This window comes from Ochotona curzoniae, unplaced genomic scaffold, assembly GCF_017591425.1.
Source record: "Ochotona curzoniae isolate NIBS_2020 unplaced genomic scaffold, NIBS_Ocur_1.0 patch422, whole genome shotgun sequence".
In the NCBI taxonomy this organism is placed as follows: Eukaryota; Metazoa; Chordata; class Mammalia; order Lagomorpha; family Ochotonidae; genus Ochotona; species Ochotona curzoniae.
In genome coordinates, this window is record NW_024466998.1 from 1,327,062 (window position 1) to 1,349,012 (window position 21,951).

General features: G+C 51.4%; 1 protein-coding gene across 1 annotated transcript; it reads right to left on the reverse strand.

The window, feature by feature from the left end:
- Window positions 1–10,236: 10,236 nt before the first annotated feature.
- On the reverse strand, window positions 10,237–13,423 carry LOC121167674 (carbohydrate sulfotransferase 2). Its single transcript, XM_040997225.1, has 2 exons — window positions 12,690–13,423; window positions 10,237–12,580 (listed from the first exon to the last, which is right to left on the reverse strand). The coding sequence occupies exon 2, from the start codon at window positions 12,396–12,398 to the stop codon at window positions 10,809–10,811; it is 1,590 nt and encodes a 529-aa protein (XP_040853159.1). The 5' UTR covers window positions 12,399–12,580; window positions 12,690–13,423; the 3' UTR covers window positions 10,237–10,808.
- Window positions 13,424–21,951: the final 8,528 nt, after the last annotated feature.

Here is a 21,951-nt window from a genome sequence, read left to right on the forward strand (position 1 = left end):
CGAGAATTCCTGACTGCCACTTTCCTCATTCTAGCCTGCCAGGATCATCTCAGACCTTTGATGGCTTAGAAGTCCCCCATTCAACATCCCTTCTGCTTTTGCTCTATCCATTGTCCATCCTCCATTCTCTATTCATCTTCTTCACACCTGACCTAGAGCAACAGAATGTCACTGGAGAAAAATCACACCTTTAAATTCATAATAGCCACAAGTGTCCAATGATGATGACAGGGCTGGTGATATCATTTCATAGCATTAATAACAGCTCTGAGTGAGTAAGTGTGTAATTTTCTTTGGTTTAATTTAGCTCAGTATTTCTCCAAGGCACCACTATTGGCATTTGGAGCAGTACGATCCTTCATGACGTGGGCTGTCCTGAACACATCAGAATGTTCCACATTACTATCTCCAGCCTCCTGAAGGCCAGTGCCAGTCCCTGGCCATGGAAAAACAAACCAGCAAACAAGAGCATTTCCTTCAAGGCTGTCCATAGACCTCTCCCCAGGCAGATTTTAACGATGGGTCCACACCCAGCTGGGTGGGAGAAGCACTCAATATCTGAGCTGACACCTACTCTACTTCGAGGCCTTGAGCAAGCTACTTTGGCTCCCTGAGTCTTGGTTGGTTCTATAAAGGAAGGGTTCTCATCTTACCCATGCCTATTGGTTGCAAGTTACAAATAAGCCAATAAAATGTGAGTGTGGATATTCAATGCCTTCACAAGAACTACACTTGGCAGTTGTGGAGAGTCGACAGAGGCAGCTTAAATGCATAAATGTTTATTTCTTCCACATCACAGCTATTGAGGAGACTTGCCTAGTGGGACAGCTTCCTGGAGTCACCAAATATCCCCAGCCTTCCCTGCCATCATCTTTGTACTAGCAGCTTCTCAGCCCCAAGGCAGAGGCTCTTTGTACCTGTTTATAGTTAATCTTCAGACCAGCCAGAGAGTAAAGACAGAAAAATGACAAAACAAACAACAAAATGTTCTGACTACATCATAAATAAGAAGCGTGGGACTAGCATTCTATTGCAGTGAGTTAAGCCACTAGCTGATGATGTCAACATCCCATAAGGGAGCTGGCTCTAGGCCCGGTTGCTCCACTTCCAATCCAGCTACCTGCCAGTGTGCCTGGGAGAGCATCAGACGATAACCAAATTCCTTTGGTCCTTACCATTTACGTGATAATTAAATGAAGCTTGAGGCTCCTGGTTTCAGCTTGGCCCAGCCTTAGCTATTGTAGCTATATGGAAAGTCAACCAGCAGTTTTAAAACGGATCATTCTCTCTCTCCCTCTCTTTCCTTCTTTCTGTGTAATTCTGCCTTTCAAATAATCAAGTAAATCTTTTAAAAAGATAGGGAGATTACCCCCCAAATGCCCAGCAGACTATCATTTATATCTCATTGACACTCACATGATTATTCGTACCTATAAGGGAAACAGGGAGATTTTTTTAAAGCATAATTTATTTATTTGAAAGTCAGAGTTAGAGGAAGAGGGAGAGACAGAAAGAGATCTTCCATCTCTGGGTCAGTCCTCAAATGGTTGCAACAGCTGGGACTGAGCCAAATTAAAGCCAGAAGCCAGGAGCTTCCTTTGAGTCTCCCAAGGTGTGGGTAGATGCCCAAACACTTGGGCCATTTTCCACTGTTTTTCCAGGCATATTAACAAGGAGCTGGATCAGAAGTGGAATAGCTGGAACTCGGACCCATTCCCATCTAAGATATTGGCATTTTAGGTGGCAGCTTTTTCTGCTGTGCCACAACACTAGAACCAGGGAGATTATTTTTACCTGAACATATTGCATCTTTCAACAAAGCTAAGATTCTGCAGGTGGAAAGGAAGGAGAGATGGACATTCTGAGAAAACCGCACTCCTTGCCACATTGGGAAGTCGCAAAGCATTTGAAGCATAAGGGAGCACGGTTGTTAAAATGTGAAGGAGAGGACCTCATGAACAGCGATGTCCACCCCAGCTGGCATCCCACTTGTCTGCATTATCTAAGACTAAAGTAGAATAGCCTTACTGGTAGCCAAACAGCATGGCAGCCCAATGAGCTAACAAGGCACATCCCCGCCCACATTTTGACACAAGAGTGCAGAGTGGATCACAGATTGTAAAGAAAGAAGCCCCCGAATATTCACAATACCGAGAAGATAATAATAAAGTACGAAGTTAACACAGAGGGCACTTACGAGGTGGATATTTTAAGATCACCCCACATTCATTCACACTAGCTTTGATCACTGCTGCCTATCTTACAGGAAATGTCGTGGGCGAACTGGGGACCACTGTCCCTCACGCTGCCCTGCTCAGGTATCCTACAACAAACACTGACCCATTTCAGCACATCCAGCTCTGTCATCAGGACTTAGAATGTGTCAAGTGGGCACAGGCAGAGAGAATGAAAGAGTCCAGGGGGCAAGGGATGGGCAGAAGAGAAAGAAGGACTCGGGGTGAAAAAAAAAAAAACAAGCTAAGGTATCCAGCTGGCCCTGTGACTGGTCTCAGATTCTGTGACCTCCTGCACCATTGCCACTGAAGTTCCTGCTTTACTCGGTCCAGCTGACCAGTTATGTAACCAGAGAACCAGAGCGACCTTGTTAGACCACTCAACTCAGCTGTCTGCTCGTTTCAGTCTCATCTGCCCCTGGACTTTGACTCAGATCCCACAGGGCACCACTTCACTGAGGCCCAGACCCTGAGAGATGAAAGTAGGAACCAAGGAAAGAATGTCTCAAGGATGAGAGCATGTTGGGGCAGGAGGAGAAGGGCAGGCAGGAAGCAGAGCCCAGGATTCCTGTATTGTGTGCCTTCTCTGCCTGGGAGCAGGGCTCAGAGGCCAGGACCTGCACTTGTCCTGTGCCACAGCCACCATGCTGGCGAGAGACTGACTTCACACCATCTCAGGAGCCTTTCTAGACTACTGCTGGCTGTAAACATGGCGTGTCTCCACCCACTTGCTGAGTCCCCACCCACGACAGTTAGCCATTAGAGTTACGAACCCTGTGTCTGCCTCCTGGAAACCACCTGCTTCTTGAGCTTTGTGGAGGCCACATTGTCCCTTGGATGTCAGTAGGATTGCTCAAATCCTCCACTCACAGTGGATAACAGACTTCCCTCTCGATCAGGCCCTCACCCTCCTGGGTAATCCAACACCACTTGGATCAACACCCAGCTCCAAGCAACTTCTCCCCCACAACCACTTCCCGTTTCTTGCTTCCATGGAACTTGCCTGTATTTGCCCCCATGTCATTCTGGCTGGCTAAGTAAACCCTGCCTAGCACTTCCCCCACCCCGCAAAGCAGCAACATGAAGCCTTTACAGGGGATTGGAGCAGCAGAGGTGGCTGCATTGTAACTTAGGAGAGCCAAAATTTCCATGCAGAACACGGCTGTTCCCTCCTCCTTAGGGACATCTCTCTGATCTCCTTCTCAGGCACTAGTATCTTGTCGGATGATTTGTTCGTGTTACTCTCTCTTCCTGCCAACCCCCAAACTTCCTGTTCAGGTTTTTTAAAGACAATCTTTCCACCACCAAAAAGCACCTAGTACAGTGTTATCAAATAAAAGCCAAGCGAAGAGGTGTTTTGGACCAATATCGTTTCAACTAATCACTACTTCTCTCTGCTACAGAGAAAGGCATCCTTGAAGGTGCTGGTAAATCCTGTTCCCTGGCGGAAGGCACCACGAGCCAGATATTCAGGATACATTTCCCAGAAAGCCCTTGGCTGGGACCAAAAAACAGTTAGCTGTGTTTTCCGTATCCCTGAAATAGAAGCGTTGTGATGTCCGATGTTCGGAGGGAAGAGAAATTTTTTTCACTCACTGGTCCTGTGATGCTAAAGAAATGGCCCAATTGAGTCTAAATCTCCTCTGTAAATTGGGCACTAGCATGTTGTCTGTGCCATGAGCCTTGTTAGGGACAATGTCCATCATGCCATTGTTCATGCCCTTTTTGTTTGTCTGTTTGTTTTTAAAAGATTTATTTTGATTGACTTGAAAGGCAGAGCTACACAAAGAGAGAGAAAGAGAAAACATCTGTTCATGCATTCCCCAAATGACTGCAGCAGTGAGAATGGGGCCGGGTTGAGCCCAAGAGCCGAGAGCTCCTTCCAGGTCCCCTGCTTTGGCGCAGGGGCCCAAGTACTTGGACCATATTCCACTGCCTTCCAAGATGCCGTAACAGGGCACTGGGCTGGAAGTAGAGCAGTTGGGATTCGAACCTGTGCCTATAGGAGATATCGGAGACAGAGGTGCTAGCTTTACCTGCTGTGCCACAACACTGTTCCAGTTGTTCTTGTTCTACAGGGCATTTGAAAGTGAGATGAAAGTAGTGATAGGAAGTTGTAAAGAGAACAGCTCCTGAAAAAGTCACTTGGGAAATGTGAAAATATAAAGGAAAAACTACATGCGGCAAAGACTTAACCTAAATAAGGTGAACTCAGAATTCAAGCCCTCCAGAGAACGCTGAGCTCGCCAGCAAGTAGGTCTGGTTAAACAGCAAGGCTACAAACTATAGCAAAGAATAGCAGGATCTCAGGCAGATCTTCTTGGTCTTTCGTATCTATTTTTCTCTCAAAAGGAATAAGGTCATACCACCCTTCATATGACGAAACTGAGAATATGAAATATTTCACTTCCTCCCAACTACTGAGGTCCTAAAGAAACTGGGAGGTTTGCCAGAAAAACTGGGGCATCCAAAAATGGAAATGTACTATTTAGACCTTTATATTATTTTCTTAAAAAAAAAAAAAAGAAAGAAAGAAAAAACTTCCAGACTCTGAAATGGTTAAAATATGATTGCATGTGGGCACTTGGCTGAGTGGTTAAAACACCTGTGTCCTTGCGTGGAGTACTCGGCCGCAGTTCCCTACGCCCGCTTCCTGTCCATACATACCCCTCGGGCAGCAGGTCGGGGGCCCAGTGCCTGAGCGCCTGCCACCCCCAGGGGCAGGCCTGAATCATCTGCTATCTCCTGGCTTCAACTCAGCTTAGTCCTGACTGTGGGCATTTAGAAAGTGAACCGTCAATAGCAGATCTGTTAGTTGATGGGACATCTGTCATCTCTCTCTCTCTCTCTCTCTCACACACACACACACATCTCTTTGACAAAATCTGCAGCCCTCTCCCTCATAGGCTATATCATTTATTGAGTGCTCATTTAATAAAGAGCCACTGATTCACTGAGTATTGGGGAATGTATTCACGCACAAGTAAGATCCAATTCCTTCCCTCATAGGACTCGGAGAAGAAACAGACCTGCAAGTAAACTATTCCAGTCAACAATGACACACATTGGCGGGTCTACACACCAAGCAGCCAGGGAGAATAACACTCGCCTGCAAGGTGCAGGGTTGAGGAATATAAGTTCTCCAAGAAGATCTAGAATCTTCAGTCATGAGCCAGAATTCACCAAAATGAGAAGGAATAAGGGCTGGGAGAGGCACAAAGAATCCCTTCTTGCAGCTTTACTCCTTGATTGTAACCTTTTGCTTTTCCATGAACTTACTGTTGCTACTACAAACAGGGACTGCCTGCCAAATGCTTCAGAGGAAATGAAGGGACCACCATCATTAGCAGAACTTGCTAGCATCCACATGCTGAGGATAAGGTCACGTTCTCGAGCCTCGTGCTAGCCAACTATACATGAGGAAGACTGGGAGAGAACGCCCACTCAGGCACGAACAGGTTCACTCTTGAGTGTTCTCAAGGTTAATAGCAAGGGCATTGTCAGTTACTTAGCTGCAGTCACCAGGGATTACTGGTGCTGCATACACTGCCCTCCGTAGGATTCTGGCAGGCTTGCCCACCTTCGTTTTCATTGTAGTAGTGCATGACGATTTGCATACCTTTGGTACCAATTTCCAGAAACTTCTAAGAGAACATTATTCACTGTCTCCTGCCACAAGGCATTTTATTCTCTGCACCTGCTCCAGGGACCTACAGCCCAGGCAGCTAGCTACATGGGACCCGTGCTTGGAAGGAACGCCATGCTTGGTTTAATTCTCTGCTGCTGCTGCCATCTTGCAGGAATCAATAATTATTTTTAACAAGGGGCACTGCGTTTCCATTTTGCATGCACCGTGTAAATTACGTAGCTGGTCCTGTGCAAAAGACTAAGCGCTAGATGAATTTTTATCAAGCCCCACCTGTCACCGGGGATGGGAGCCACTGTAGAACTTCTGAATATCGCTGTGGATGGTAGTGGCTATTTTTCCCATCACTCGTTGACAGGATGACTATCAAAACTAGAAAGTTCAAGCCTCCCAGAAGTACTTTTGACGTTTGATTACATATCACTGATTACACTGAAAGTTAAGCTTTAACCTTGGTCGCCCTTCTCTTCCTGTCAGCTAGTGTATAACAGACTGCTATCCCCTTCACGGCTGCTTCAGGTTTATCAATCACCACTCTATGTGCTTAGTGGATTGGGCAGACTGTCAGTTTCTTTAGCATTATTTAACTAAGGGTGTACAGAATCGCATCTGGTGTAACAAAAGCCCAACTTTGCCATTTCAGTGATGAAATACTTGTACCAAAGCCCATTCCTGAGCAGCTCAGTGGCTCATATCTGAGCTGCATCTGGAGCAGCCGAATACCCAGAAGAGACAGGCACTCTGTGAACAAATTGTTTTCATACCCATGACTGATTTGAAAGGGACGTCCTCAAGGTGAATGGCAAAGGGGTGTGTCAACTGTGCCTCGCTCAGGACATCCCCTCCCACCCCTGACGTCAGCCCTTGAGTGGCAGCTGTTGTTTCCTACAGAGCCACACCGGCCCCTGGCACAGAACTGTCACAGGTTCTGATGTAATAATTTCCCATCACCTGCCAGCAGCCTGAGAGCTTAAGTTCAAGTGTGCTTATCATGTATCCATTCCTGCTAAAACCTTCTTCCCCAGACCTCTTCAAGCCAGTGCAGAAACTCTACTGCATGTGACTAATGTGCGTTGGGTGTTGAGAAGGAAGAAAGTGGGAAGCAGGTGGCCAAGTGGCACTTGGCTTATCTACCATGACAACAGAGAACACGGGCCCTTGTGTACCCCTCTGGCTTCTGTGGCAGTCACTCATCTCCAGAGACTGGTTTCAAATGTGATCTTTATTTCCTTGCTCAGGATCCAGGAAAGATTCTTGGAGTAGCCCCCACCCAATTCACATTCATTGCAAACTGACAACAAAATCCAGCCACAAGCATACTGTATGCTACAGACACCGAGACAGAACTGGCAGGGGCCTGGCTGGGGATCATGGAACAGGTGGCCCATGGTCTCGTTCAGGATCCACCCTAGCACAAACTCACTGAAAGTCACTATTCTGCTGCCCAGGTGTGGTCTCCAGCCCAATGCTGCAGCGCATACATCCACAGCAAAGCCATGTGCCCCTGCTGTCTGCGAAACAAGCCACTTCCTAAGCCTCCCCTCAGCAACCCAGCAGCAACTGGCTTGCAGCTATGGTCCAGTGTCCACCTCCGAGCTGTAACTGCAAATTGGGAAAGCAAATATTAAAAAAACTGAATTGCTCATGAATAAACTTCTAACATCTCGAGACTAAGTCTGCCAGTTGGTTTCTAATTCCTCAGTGGGAAGTAATGGTGTCTGTACAACCCTCCTCCGGAAATCTCAAAGACACTGTAATTGCTCAGTCCCCATCGCCATAGGGCCTATAGCCACACTGCCTGCAATGAACTCTGCTGAACAGCCTGGCATTTTCTCCAAACAGGTAACACATTCTCCCTGTTTCCCTTCAGAGCCTTTGCAAAATTTGATAGCTGCATATTTCCTTCACCGGCTTAATAAATATTTATCAAGCACTCACTGTAGGGTAGACATTGAAGGGTACATATTTGCCCAGTCCCTGCCTGCAAGGGTCAGTCTGAATGAGGCCTTTGAGTGGCTCACAGTTCCCTGAAACTCAAGCCCCAACCCTGGGCCTCTGCCTTGTTTCCAACTCATATTTGTTGACCAAGCGCACCGGGAACACTTCACTTTCTAACAGAGATTCTAATTAACAATGTCATGGCGGTGTCAAAGGGCTAAGTCAGCCGTGCTGTCAGCTGAGCAGAACCTGACCATCCAAATCACTCTGATAACCTGTCCTGAACATTATCTCCTCCTGCCCCTGCCGGTCACCAACTTGGGAAACATAGAAACCTCCTGCATCTTCGCTGCCTCGAATACAGTCACAGGCTCGGTTGCAATTTGTCCGCTTGCACCAGGGGCTGACAGCAGCTTGTTAACGTCAAACGACGCTGCTCTCCTTCTCAAACCTGCGGAAGCTGAATGTCACTGATACGTCTGCCTCGGCCCGTAGCAGGAACAACCCCTGTCTCGCTTTCCTCGGTACAAATCTCCAGGAGCAACAATTCACCTTTTCAAATTACAGAGCTCGGGAGTGGCAGGGTAGAGCGAGAGCAGCCGCTACAAAGCAAGAGAATCACAAGCACAAAGAAACCTCTCCAAACAGAGGCCGGGGGGAATGCTGCTGGGGGCTGGCTGCAGAGGCCGGCTGAGCAGAGAGGCCGCAACTGCTCGGCTCACTGCAACAGCTCTCACGCAGCCTGGCGTAGGTTTTAAATGCAAGATCCCCACACACAGTAATTCTTTAATGCGATCCCAGTCCTCAGCTCTTCTGAGAGAAGAATGAATTAGACTGCTTACAGATGCTTCACTCAGGAAGTAGCCATGAATCCCACTGCGGTTGATAAGGGCTGATTCTAATGCCACATGAAATTTGGTTCTAAATGATGATTTTATTCGGAGTGCCTGCTTTGTGGTGATGGTCTCTTAATTTCCCATTAAACCTTTTTCGTCTATACTCATCTAACATTAATATTTATTTTGCTCATTTAATTTTAAAGTATTCTTAAATGGCAGCCATTTAAGAATACGCCTGGGGCTGCCAACCATTCAGCATAGGTGCTACTGCAAAAACAACAGGGCAAACACCATCAACACACGCAAGATAGCTATACTCCGCCTTAACAAAGGCAAATTAAGAAATAACCACTCCTCAGTATACTTCGGATTTGGCTTTCTCTGACCTGGAATTCTTATCAGTGTTGCCATGTTTTATACTGTAATGATAATTACCCTTAGAAATCCTCCGAGTTAAAATATTTTCCCGTGCACATGTTCTTTTTCATCAACTGTCTCCAAAAAAGTAAGATCCTCAGTATTCAACCTCTACATCTTGCCTTTCAGATCCAGCATAATAAATGATGATCCTGAATCTGTACCGTATTCACTGTAGTAGACTATACGGCCTCCTGTTGCTATGAGGGCTCGACAAATCAGCAGCAGACCACACGCCACAGAATGCTTCAGCACAAGATAACTTCAGCACACTGTAACACCATACCCACTGCAGGAAAACTCAATAGTTTTGTACTCTGGAAAATACCAGGTCTCCAAATGCTACACACTTCATTCATTTTTATTTTCTCTTCCTAAAAAAAAAAAAAAAACAAAAAAACTCATTTTTCTATCTAAGAGACACACGTGGCTGAAGATTTAAACTCTCTGCAGCATACTAGTATTATTACGATGCAAATTTGCTTTAAGAAAACAAGACCAACAAAGCAACGGATACCCCTGGCATCCAAGTCAACAGGTCTTTTGCAGGAATTTAGATGGAAAGCAAAGAAAACAGGGCAAGAGCCTGGGAGTGCCCTTGCACGGAGCAAATTAGCCTGTTCTGCAGACCCTCCTCAGAGAGACAGAACACCAAGGGCTGTCACTTTGCTCACCAAGGAAAGCACCACCATGGGCAACAGTAAGTGCAACCCGCTCTGCTCTAATCACCGCAGCCCATCCCAATCCTTTTCTGGCTCAACCCAAGGCCCAGGGCACCCAGTCCTCCTGCACGGCTCCCTGTCTCAGCTCCACAACCACAACCTTCCATCTCTGCAGGGCTAGCTTCTTCCTATCAGCACTCAAACAGGGGAACAGCAGGTGCCTCTTCCACGGCCCTGCTGGCATTTGGGAGTGCAAAATTTAAAGATTTACTCTCAAGTCCCAGGCACCTGGCAGGCTGTGAGTTACATATGAGAAAACAACTCCCAAGTTATTATCAACAGGTCAGAAACTGCTGATACATCGTTTAGCTGTTCTCCAGGGCACAGCCCGGGGGGGAAAAAAAGGGGAGATTTGAAGGTGGCAGGGAGCCAGTTCTTAAAACTCTATGGGACCGATAATGTGGGTGAATCCAAAGGAATGGAGGCAACTTAAAAAGAGCAGCATTTATTATCTCCTTTATTAATACTCACAGATAACCTTTGCTCTTTACACAAAATTCTATTCTAGAAGAACACCTCGGTGTATCATGCCCCATGGAACTTTTCCTTCCTGGACCTCTCTCTCTCTCTCTCTCTCCCGCCCCACCCCCACAGCCAAATGATTGACAGGTTCACAGAGACCACGACAACTTTGTAAACAAGATCTGGGCTACTGGAACTTGACTTCATCAACAGTCCACTTGAGGACTTGAGGACGGACAGCAGGTGGGGAGGCGGGCACGACGGGGGGAGGGGAGATAAGAGGGGAGGGGCAAGAGGCCAGAACTTAGGAGTCCTGCCATTTCCGAGATGCGCACGCCTGCGCGTGACGTGGCCGTATCCTTGACATTCACTGACTCAAAACACACGACAGCAAGTGCCGGCGCAGTTATTTATGTGATATATCTATAAGAGAAGCCGTGGGCTTCCTTCCCAGTTTGGGTCAGGACTGTTTAAAATGTAGTAAACACACCACCATCTTCCTCCTCCCACCACTACCACCACTGGACGGCAGCTCTCCTAGAAGCTCCACTCAGAGCCGGGGCTTCCGAAGCAGGCTCTTGCTCAGGTCTTTGACCTCCTCGGGGCTGTTAACCCGCTCGTAGCCCAGCACGGCCATGGGCTGGTGGCAAAACTCCTCCACCTGTTTGATCTGTTGAAAGGTGAGGGCAGTCCGCCAGGCGTTGGCGGCCTGTGTGGCGTTGCGCGCAGACACCACGAAAGGCTTGGACGAAGAGCCCGAGCCACTGGTCATGTTCAGGGCAAATTGCTCCATTTCGGGGCTCACCAGCAACCCCACGAAGTCGTACACCCTCCGCAAGGTCTTGACAGGGTCTCCCACCAGGTCCTCGTACCGCACCACCAGGTAGTGGCCCTGTAGCCAGTCTGGAGGCTGCAGCGCCGTCTGCAATGTCTTGGCCATACTGTTGCAAATGACCTCCATGGCACCCAGCGCGTGGTAGTCGGCCGGGCCGCCCATGCCCTCCTTCTTGGCACCCAGCTTATGGCCAGCAGCCTCCAGGAAGGGCATGCGGTGGGCTCGCGGGTCACGGCTGCGCACCACCTGTAGACTCTCACGGATGAGGCCATGGCGTGAGCGGATGCGTGAGCTTGCCACCGCCCGGGGGTCACGCACCAGGTGGATGACCTTGAGGTCCAGGGCGGGGTCTCGCAGCAGCGGCGCCAGCACGGCCACGTCGAAGACACGCACGCCCTTGATGACCAGCGTGCGGTACTTGCGACACTCCTCCTCAAAGCGCGCCAGGCGCTGCGGCGGGCACTTCTTGCACACGCGGTCGTCCACCAGCCCCACGATCTCCTTGCGATAGGCGGGGCAGAGAGGCGACGAGCACACCACCTTGTTAGTGGCCGCGCCGAAGATGCCCAGCGTGGTGAGGTTGCGCCCCCCGCTGCCCGCCGGGCTGTACAGCTGGAAGACCGAGAGGTCGCAGCGGTAGAGAGCGCTCAGCATGTCCCGCGCCGCCCCCTGCAGGGAGACGGCGTCCCCGGGGTAGAGTTTTTGCCACACGTGCCACACCGGCTCGTAGAGAAAGAACACCTCGGGATTCTGGTTGAAGAGCTCGCCGAAGAAGGACGAGCCCGAACGCCACGTGGTGAACACGTACACCAGCTGCCGCTTGGCCCCGCCGCCCCCGGCGCCCCGAGTGCCATTACCGGGAGGGGATGCAGCCCCCGCCAGCCCTGCGGCGCCCGCCGGAGCGGCCCCGGCGACGGCGGCAGGGGGAGGGCGGTACGGGGTGCGCGGGTCTAGGCGCGTGTGGGCGCGGGGCGGTGCGGCGGGAGGCAGCCCCGAGCGTCCCCAGCCGGGCCCGGCCGCAGCCCCCAGCCTACCGTCGGGGTTGCACTGCTGCAGCGGCTCCTTGTGCCACTTATAGTCCAGGAGATTAAGCATAGTGAGCACCAGCAGCAGCGCATAGCCCGCGCACAGCACCAGCGCCTTCCTGCGGAACACCTTCATTCCGAGCGGGGATACGGGCCAGCGGCGTCCCGGGCGCCGGGGCCACGGCGGCAGCAGGGCGCGCGGCGCAGCGGCGGCAGGCACAGCCGGGAGCAGCCGGGGGAGCGCGCCCGGGGGCAGAGCTCGCGGCGGGCTGCGGCTCATCACAGGCACAGCCCGGGCCGGCGGCGCGGCGGAGGCGGCCCTACAACCCGGGAGGAGGACGCAGCGGGCCGGCTGCGGGCGCCGGCTCTGGGGCCGCGGCTCCGAGGCTGGTGCGGTGGCAGCGGTGGCTGGTCGCGGGTGCCCGAGGCTAGCTCTCCCATGGCAGCGGCTCCAGGAAGGACCTGCAAGGAAAAGCCGAGTGAACCGGTGCGCCCCAACCTCCCTCCACCCCCTTGCGTCTCCTCCACCTCAGGAACGCCCACCCTCGGGTGGGCCCCGCTCCCGGCTCACCTGAAGCCGCGGGCGCGCCCCGGATCAGCCCGGGATCAGGATTTAGCGCACGGGCTGTCCGTCGTTCCGCGGTCTCCTCCGCAAAGGGTCTCCTGCGCCTGCCAAGGAGGGAGCAGCGGGGGCTCGGCAGCCCTAGCTCTGGACGGAGTTTCCGGGCAGCGGGTGCCCCGCAGCTCGGAAAGGGAAACTTTCACCGGGCCCGGAACCCTTGTGCGCGCTCCGCAGAGCCCCGGCGCGTCCCGGCTCCGGCGGCGTCTCCTCTGCTCTCTCGGGACCGCAGCTTCCTTCCTCGCTCCAGGAGGCGAGGCCGGCTGAGGGCGCTCGGGAAGGGAGCGGCTTACACGGGACTCAGCTCCCGGCACCGCGGCTCTGCCTCCCTTGCTCTCGGCCTCCGATCGGCGAATCCTCCCTTGACTGTAGCGGCGGCTGATGGGGCGCAGCGCGACCCCGCGGCGGCGTGTGCCTCTTCCATCACTGGAGGAGGATACCCAAAGCGGGCAGCGCAGGCAAGACCCCGCCGCTCGGCAGGCTCCGACTGGCCTGGAAGAAGCCTGCACGCACAGCTCTAGGCTCCCTCTGGCCGCCCCGCCCCCTGCACCGGCCTCCGGTGGCCAACGAGGTCTGAAGGTGGAGGAAGTCCCCGCCGCCGCCGAGCGAAAGCGGCGCCCGGGAGGATGCTGCTACCCGACTCCCCCTACGCCGAGCGCCTGCAACGCGCTCGGGCCGGCCTCTGCGCGGCTCCTGCCAGCCGGCGCGGGGTTGGTGCGCGCCGCCGTCTGTCGCTGCGGCTCCTCCCCTTCGCCGCGCTGCCCTCCTCCTCCTCCTCCTCTCCGCGTCCCGCGCCGCCCCCCTAACAGCGCCCCGCGCCCGCCGCCGCCTCCAAGGCCGGAGAGCAGAGCCGGCTTCCCCCTGCGATGCTGGAGCCGCCAGCCCGCAGTCCGAGGCACAGATCTCCGTGCGCAAAGCAATCGGGCTGGAGCGCGGGCGTGGGAGTCTGGGCGCCGCGGCTGTACAAGACTCGGACTCCGCAGGCGGCTGCCGGACTCGGCCCCAGGTCCTGGCTCTCGGAAAGAGTTGGTGGTAAAGTTTTGGGCAGGAACCCCTCCAGGACGTCCGCTTCGCCTCTCCCTCCTTTCCCAGAGTCAACGCGAGCTGCCCCTCCGGGAACCAAGGATGTACCGGAGCCCTGGAGAGCTCAGAAAACGCGGAGCGCAACGGGTTTGCAACGCCCTTTGAAGCGGCTCAGCGGCTCCGTCTCAGCGGAGGAAGCCATAAATCTAGCCGACCCTGGGGTCAGAGGAGACGCTTCGATTTTCCCGAGGAGTGTGTCGGCCAGACGGTCGCCCCCGAGGTTTCGGCCCGGTGCCGCAAGGCACGGGGTTTCGCTGCTTCCCCAGCGGCTGCTTGCCCTGCTTGTGCTCCCAATCTGGCGTCCCTCGTGATGGACGTTCGCTGAACGTGGGGGAAGGGGGGGGGGAGACTGTTTTAATTTACAGTAAGAGATTTGTTCCCCTTTTAATAGTTCAAAGAACTCAGCCCCAAAGGAAACGCCGTTGTTGGAAGTGGAAAGGCGTTCTGTATTGGCTTAGTTGTCCTGAGTCTTTTACCAGGTAATGAGGAACTCGACCCCACCCCTACCATCCCACCGCCCCCCCGCCCCCCGACCCGGGAACGCTGCTTCGTGGGCAAGATGAACGCGAGGATCGGTCCCCGAACGTGGTCGGTGATTGGCTATCGGGACGCAGATGGGGATGGTGGGACCCCAGTCCTAGGCCTGCGAGTGGGAGGGTGGCTGAAGGGATCCCGAAGGCCAGCAGCCGCGGGAACTCTGCGCGGACCTCCCGGCGCTCTTTACAGCCTCCCGCCCACTTTTTTAGAAGTTTGGCGGAGTTGTTGAAATATGATCTTGCGGCTATCTGTGGCAGCCTTTCTTGGTCACTGGCCCCGTCTGCATTTTAAAACGTTGCGGTTTGTGCCATTTTTATCCAGTGAGTCTTGCAGAATCTTCGAAGTACAGGAACTCTTGCAGAGCGAGGGAACTCGCCTTCCATGGGTTTCTTAAAGGTTTAGTTTCGGGGCCGAAAGATGTGCAAAGAACTTGACTTAGTCCTAGTTTTCTGTTTTGTTTTTGTGCTTTTCGGGGAGGGGGGGGGGACAGACGTATTTTCACGAGTAGAGTTCTGCTCAGTTATTTTCTTCCTGCGGTCTGATTAACTGTAAAATGAAGCATCCCAGGACAAATTGTAGGCAAACTGCAGGGAATGGGGAGATGAGAAGAACTCAGATGTGTGCAGCACCCGCCGGGAGCCTGCTAGCACCTCTGGAAGGGGACCAGGCCGGCCAGAAGCCCTCAGTCGCTGTTGACAGATGAAGGTGGCAGAGTTAAGCTGAGTGTCCTGGTTTCCTTTTTTTCTGTATCTAGGACCTCCCCCTCCCCCCCCCCCATCCTCTCTGTCTCAAGCGTCCCTGCCCTTCCTTTCCGCTTCTCTTTCCCTACAGAAAACTAAAGGAAACCTCCGTCTTAGTACTCAGGCAGTTTCCAAGACAAATAATTTCTAACCTGTTTAATTGAATCTTGAGCTTTGTGCTTACCAGGAAAGCATTGAATTGCAACCGGTGTAAAGACCCTTGTGTGAACAATTGGGTACGTGGAAACAGTTGTGTGGCAATTTTGTAACACTTTACTGGAGTTGACAAAACAGTACATCCATTTGCCAGACACCCCCGCAGGGAGCGCGCAGCTGGCGTGCACTTACAGGTTCTGGCGGCTCCACCCTCTCCTCGCCTATGCAGATAGTTCACCAGCGCTGCATGGTGTCAGGATTCACTCCAAACTTGGGAGCAGCCAAGTCTGCAAGCTTCATCCAGCTTCCCTTCCTGCATGTGTCCTGCAGTTGCTTTCATTTTCACCTACTTTTCCGTTTAACATAGGAATGACTCGCACAAAGAACAAGCCACAAGGTCATTTCATTTGCAAATGATGAAATCATAGGTGGTGGCTCCGTAGGTTAATCCTCGGCTTTGTAGTGCTGGCATGCCATATGGGCACCTGTGCTAATCCTGGCAGTTCCGTTTCCCACCCAGCTCCCTGCTTTGTGGCCTGGGAGGGTAGCAGAGGATGGATCAAGTCCTTTTGCCTCTGCACCCGTGTGGGAAACCCAGAGGAAGCTCCTGGCTTGGGATTGCCACAGCTCTGGCCACTGCAGCTATTGGGAAGTGAACCAGCAGATGGAAGATCTTTCTCTCTGTAGCTCTGTCTTTTGGATAAAAGTGAATATACATAGAAGAAAGATGCAGTCATGCCACAGGGCTGGTCAGTCACTGTTAGCTCCTCACGCAGTTCAGATTGTTCCAGAATGCTCCTTCTGTCTCTGCTCTCCCATGCCTGTTGAGGGGAAGGATGCTCTGCTTTTGTGAATGTGGCTGTGACTTTTACCTAATCTTGGACAGCCAGGGATCCCGATATTCTGGGGTGCTGTGAGCCCAAAGAAATGAGGAAGAAGGCAAAGCCAGGTGCCCTGTAGGCATTCTGAAAGTTTCATAACTGGAACTGAAATGCCTTGGAAGGAGCTTCTGAAAATGGCAGAGGTGGAATGCCTTTTGCAGACCAAGGGGCTTCAGACTTCAGGTGAGGTGGTCCCTGGTTGTCTGGCCTCCTGAAGAGGCTGGCCAGGATGGAGCTGGTCCAGAGAAGTGGGAAGCAGAGAGAGCTAGCTTCAATAACCAACTCTCTTGGGGACACCACCTGCTGAGGACACGCCCCCCCCCCAGTGACCTGCCCACCTCCCAGCAGCAGACACTGTCATTATTAGCCCAAGTCTCCACCCTTAATGCATCAAACCTTGTCGTCAAGACTTCTGCATCAGTTTGGGAAGCCAAGTTAATTCAATCTGCAACACCCATCAGCTGCCGTCTGGGCCTGTCTGAAGCTAGGGGCCTGGGTGATTCATTCGCCTTTGGGAAACAGTTGCTCCTAGGTCCCGGAACTTGGCATGCACAGAATCAGATCTTCCACAATCTTGATTGCGGTCACATTGTCCTCATTTGTCCAGGGATGACCCTTGTTTATTTTATAGGCTTGACTCTAATTAAATGTGCATGAGCCCATTTCACAGCCCAAGAAGAGCCTGCAGAGGTAACCATTTGACTTTATTTACTTTAGAATCAGGGGACACCATCAAGTTCAAAGGGGGAAAAAAAAAACTTGCCTTAGCAATCCGGAAAAACCTGAATAGTCTCGCAATTGCTAAGGAGCCTTCTGTCAGAAAAACAGCAGGCCCTGGGCCATTCCTACCTTGCACCAACTCTTCCAGAACCACTGCTCCAGCTCATCCTAAGCAGTGATTGTCTACGGGGATTCCAGAGAATGACTAACATGTGTGTTAATTTATAACATAAAAATACATATAACAATACATAATTTATAACATAAAACTCTTGAAATATCAACAAAATAAATGCAAAACAGTAGCAAGAAAAGACAGTCATGAGGCTAATGTTTGGTGCTGCAGTTAAGACCCCGCCTGGAGTGGCTGCTTTCTCTCCCAGAGGGCCTGGGTTCAAGTCCTGGCTCCACTTCCAATTCCAGCTTCCTGCTAATGGGCACTGTGAGAGGCAGCAGATGATGGCTCAGGTTTTGGGATCCTCACCACTCACATAGGAGATGTAGATTCAGTAGCTGGCTTCAGCCTGGCCAAACCCTGGCTGTTATAGGCATTTGGAGATGAAACCAATGGATTAAAGAGCTCTCTCTCTCTCTCCTAAATCAGACAAAGCTAAGATAGTCCACTACAATCAAGGTGGGTTTATTCTAGGAATAGAAGGATGCTGGAATAAGTAGTTATGAAATGTCAAGTGCCAGGGCTAGTCCACCTGATGGGGATACAGGATTAGAACAGGTAGGGTCCCTGCCCTCATGGGATTGAAACTCCACAGTGCCAGGCTTTCTGTGCACACACACCTCAGCAAGTAAAAACATCTTAGAGAATGGCCATGCTGTTGAAGAAATAAAACAGATCAATTTGACAGTTACTTTAAGGAAACTTGCAAAGTCTGAGGAGGCAGTCAGGTGAAACTGAGGAATATGATTTGCATGCCAGGTCTGCGGTACGTGCAGGAGCTCTGACTGATGGTCAGTGAACAGCAAAACATCTGGGCTGGAGGTAGGAGGTTGGGGTGGGGAGGGTTGAGAAATCACAGCCAAGCAATTGAGACCTTACAATTCTGAGGGATTTCCCTAACTCTATGCTTTTTAAACAGTTTGTGGGGGCACACAAGAAGGATTAAGAGTTGTACACACAGATTTACTTCTCTAAGGACCCATGTCGCCATTCTGCATGTGTGTTACTCCACCGCCATCCTCGCAGAAGCACCAACTCCCCCCCGCCCCAAGACTTTCCCTGGACTTACCCTTTCGGCATCTTCATCTTCTATACCCAACCCAGCTGTCTCCTATCTGCGTCTCACCGCAAACTTGGAGGTCGACAGTAAAGCCATGGAATTGTTCCTGTGGTTTTCTGTTGAGACCTTCAAGGACATGTGCTGGGTACGTCATCCCTGGCCATGATAATGGCCACCACCTCCGTGCGCTGGTGCCATTACTAGGCTGCCTGTGTTAGGCACTGCAGTGGGCTCTGCCCACCACATCCACTCTCCCTTCCTTTGGATAACAGAGCTTGAACCACCCCCACTCTGTTGTATGTGGCTTTGCCGAGATCTTCAGGCAAGGCACTCACCGTTCCTGTCTTCTAAACGGCAGACCCATGACCCAGGCCCAGCCAACTTGCTCATCACCATCTCTGTGAGTGTTCCATTCATTCATACCTGCATCCATCCTTTAGCTATTAAACTCCTGCCATATTCTAGGTACTCTGAATCTTCCAGCAAGAACCCAACAGTGGAGTCTTAAAGAGATGACCCACTGGGCTTTCTGAAAGGACCCTATCCCTTTTCAGCCAATGACATGGTTACCCCTCTCATACTTCCCCCACCCACCCCACACTACAGCCAAGTTCCTCGGTTTCTGTTAGAAAGTCCCGCTTGACAACAATGACAGATTTGGTGCCACTCAGGTCTTCATCTTCATCTGCCCCACAGCAGTGTTTTCCCTTGAAGTCCTGCCTTTGAATACTGCTGTCATACTGGCAGCCATCTTAAGGAAGTCTACCCCAAGCCCACCTCAGCATCAGTGGCCCTGTTCTTCCTTGGTTTCCTCCTCCCAAAGTGGCGCCTCACAGCCACGTCTGTCTCCCACTAACTGGTGCACCTTTTTAGTCACATCGACTGCCAGAAATCACAGCTCTTCACCAGTATCTCCTGAGCTCTGTTCCAAGGACCTGTTGGACTCTTTCATTATCATTGTTTATTAACGTCCCCATATTTTAAAAAGAGAATAGCTGGTAGGGAGTATGAGGTGGCTCACAAACATACAGACCAGAAAATTTATCACACAGAAAATGACATGAAGCCCAGGGTGTTATTGTCTATAGCACACCCCAATCCAGGAACTCCTATACAACTGCTAGAGCTAAATCAAATTAACTGACCCTGAGCTTCCTGGTAAGAATGGCAAAGAAGGAAAATTGTTCAGGGATTTGATAGCTTTGCTTGACATACAGACACAGTTGGGGTAATGTGTCTTTAGAAATGAGAGTTCCACTCATAGGTTTGCCTTATTTCCAATTTACAACACATACACACACACACACACACCACACCCGTTAGGTAAGTACAGCACACATACTGAATGATGTGGGCTGGATACTTCCAGAAGAACCATGTGGCAGAGAAAGTAGACTGTGACTAAATAATCTGAGGACCAAAAAATAGCCACAGCATCTGAGAAGAAGGTGCTCATTCGTGTGGCACATGCATGCCATCTAAGGGCCCTGGGGCAATGCCCCGTGACCAGACACCATCAGCCTGGGCCGCCTTTGCCCTTCTGAGGCTCAAGCTTGCCAGCCCTGCTGAGGCCTTTTTGCAAGGCTGTTGATCACGCCTTGTGGAGAGGGATGGGAACACTAGAGGCAAAGCTTCTAGAAGCTCCTGCCTGGAAACAAGGGCCTGTTTCTACCACCTCTTCTCACAGCTGCGTGCCAGGCTTCTCCTAACAGCAGGACAAACTGCATCTTGGGTTAACCTAATCTAGTTGGGGGTCTAGAAGCATTACCAAAATCATGTCATTTACCCCCTGGGTTCCGCCATGATCTGCAAGTTAGGAACCCAGTTAACTGGTGACTGCTCCTGGCTGGGTACTCAAAGGCCAGATTTTACAGCACCAACTCACAGATAAGTCCCCCACAGAGAAGTGGCCATCCCCTCACCATGGACATTCTGTACCTCTCTCCACAGTAGTTCAGCCCCTGAAGAGACATGACCCTCCCTTTCTCCCTCTGTTCTGAACAGAAACATACAAAAGCCAGGAGAAGCTTGGGCACTGAGATTCTGGTTCAAGGTCAGCAACACTTGGAATGTCAGCACCAGTCACCGATGTCACCTGCTGTGAGGGGACAGAGATAGTGTCATGCTCAAAGAAACCCCACGAGGCAGCCACATGGCTCTGCCGCAGGAGAACCCTACTTAAACACCAGGATGTCCGCAGTCTTACTACAGGACCTCCTGTGCCACTGTAGTCTCAGGTCACACAGGATCTGATACAAACTTGGCGACTGGAAAGCCTCTTCTCTGACAGGACACAAGCTCCCTGAAACACAAGAACAAGTTACAGGAACTCAAGAACCGGCTGGCCATTTGATTCCCTGCAGGGCTGTTCATGGCTCTGCATCCTTGCATAAGATTTGGACCCCTCCCTGGGCCTGTTTCTCCAACTGCAGTATAGGGGTAGGAACAGCCACCTTGCAGAATGACTAGGAAACGCAGAGGGCAGTGTGGTGATGACACAACGTGGCCCTGAGCTAAATAAATAAGTGCGGGCTAAGTGCCTTGTCTGGGAAGAGGTGAATCAGAAGAATCCAAGCTCTATGAGAAGCAGTCTCTGTGGCTTTCTTTACCCTTTTCTTCGTAGAGGTATTGGAGGTTTGGATAGGTGGGGGTTTGGGAGCTGCAAGGTAGGTTCTGGTTGAGTTGTATAGGTGCAAAAATGTGGGGAGGAGGGTTCAGTGGCCAGTCGTAGGAAGGGACTCGTCACAGCCAGAATTCACTTAAGAGTTCATTGACTTTAACCTCACCATTGACATCCAGTGGACCTTGGCGCTTGAGGAGTGGATCTACTGAATCAGATCACTGCAGAGCTTCTTAGAAATGCAGAGTTTCAAGCCGTGAACCTGAGGTCGAGGGATCCACATCACCTGCAATGGGTCCTTTGGCCCACCTGCACAGGAGCTGGGCAGGTTTGCTCTGGAGAGGGCCCAGCGCAGCCCAGGTCAGGTAGCCTGGAGCACCAGTGTTGCAAAGCCCTTGGGCCACCCAGTGGCATATGTGTGGGGGCTTGCTGTGTGGGCTTGCAGAGGAGCTGGACGATGGCACAGGTCAGGGCATGCAGAGACCCGAGGGCTCACATTCAGGATCAGCGGGCAGACCATAGAGTGAAAGTGTCAAAACTGGGCCTCCTCAGTGGAAAAGACATGCCCAAATGCACATGGAGGATATGACAACTTCCTGGGTTTTGCAGAGGACATCTGGTACCACAACAGAGGAAGGAGGGCAGAACAAATTAGTCAACTACCCCAGCCAAGGTTTAATGGCAAATACCTAGACAAATGGAGACTCTAAGTTCAACTGTGTCAGCCAGTGGACCTTGGAAGGTCCTTGGATCAGCAAGATCATCCTTGGATCAGCAAGATCCACACATTTCAAAACTATTGAAACCACTTGAGCAGAACCCTCGGAGCATGCTCCACATTGGGATGACATCAGGTGGCCATTCCCCATCCCCAGGTGCTGGGACAGTTGGGATGCTGGGTACTGCATCCCCACTTGTCTACCCGCCCCCCCCTTCGCCCAGATACAGGAGGAAGAAAATTTAGGAAACAATGGTCTCACCCGCTTTCCCCTAATCCTTGATCTTTTGCACCCTGATGAACTATATAAAAATATAAAAAAAATTTTTTTTAAAAAGAAATGCAGGCTCTAAGACCTCCAAGAACAGCATCTGAATTATAACAAAGTCCCAGGGTCGACACATTAGAATTTGGGAAACAGAAGTAACAATGGTGGGCACATGTCTGCAATCAGAAAGTTGGTGTTGCACGCATGGATAGACTCGCACCCTGTCCTTGCCCCTCTCCGTAGCATAAGCCTGTCA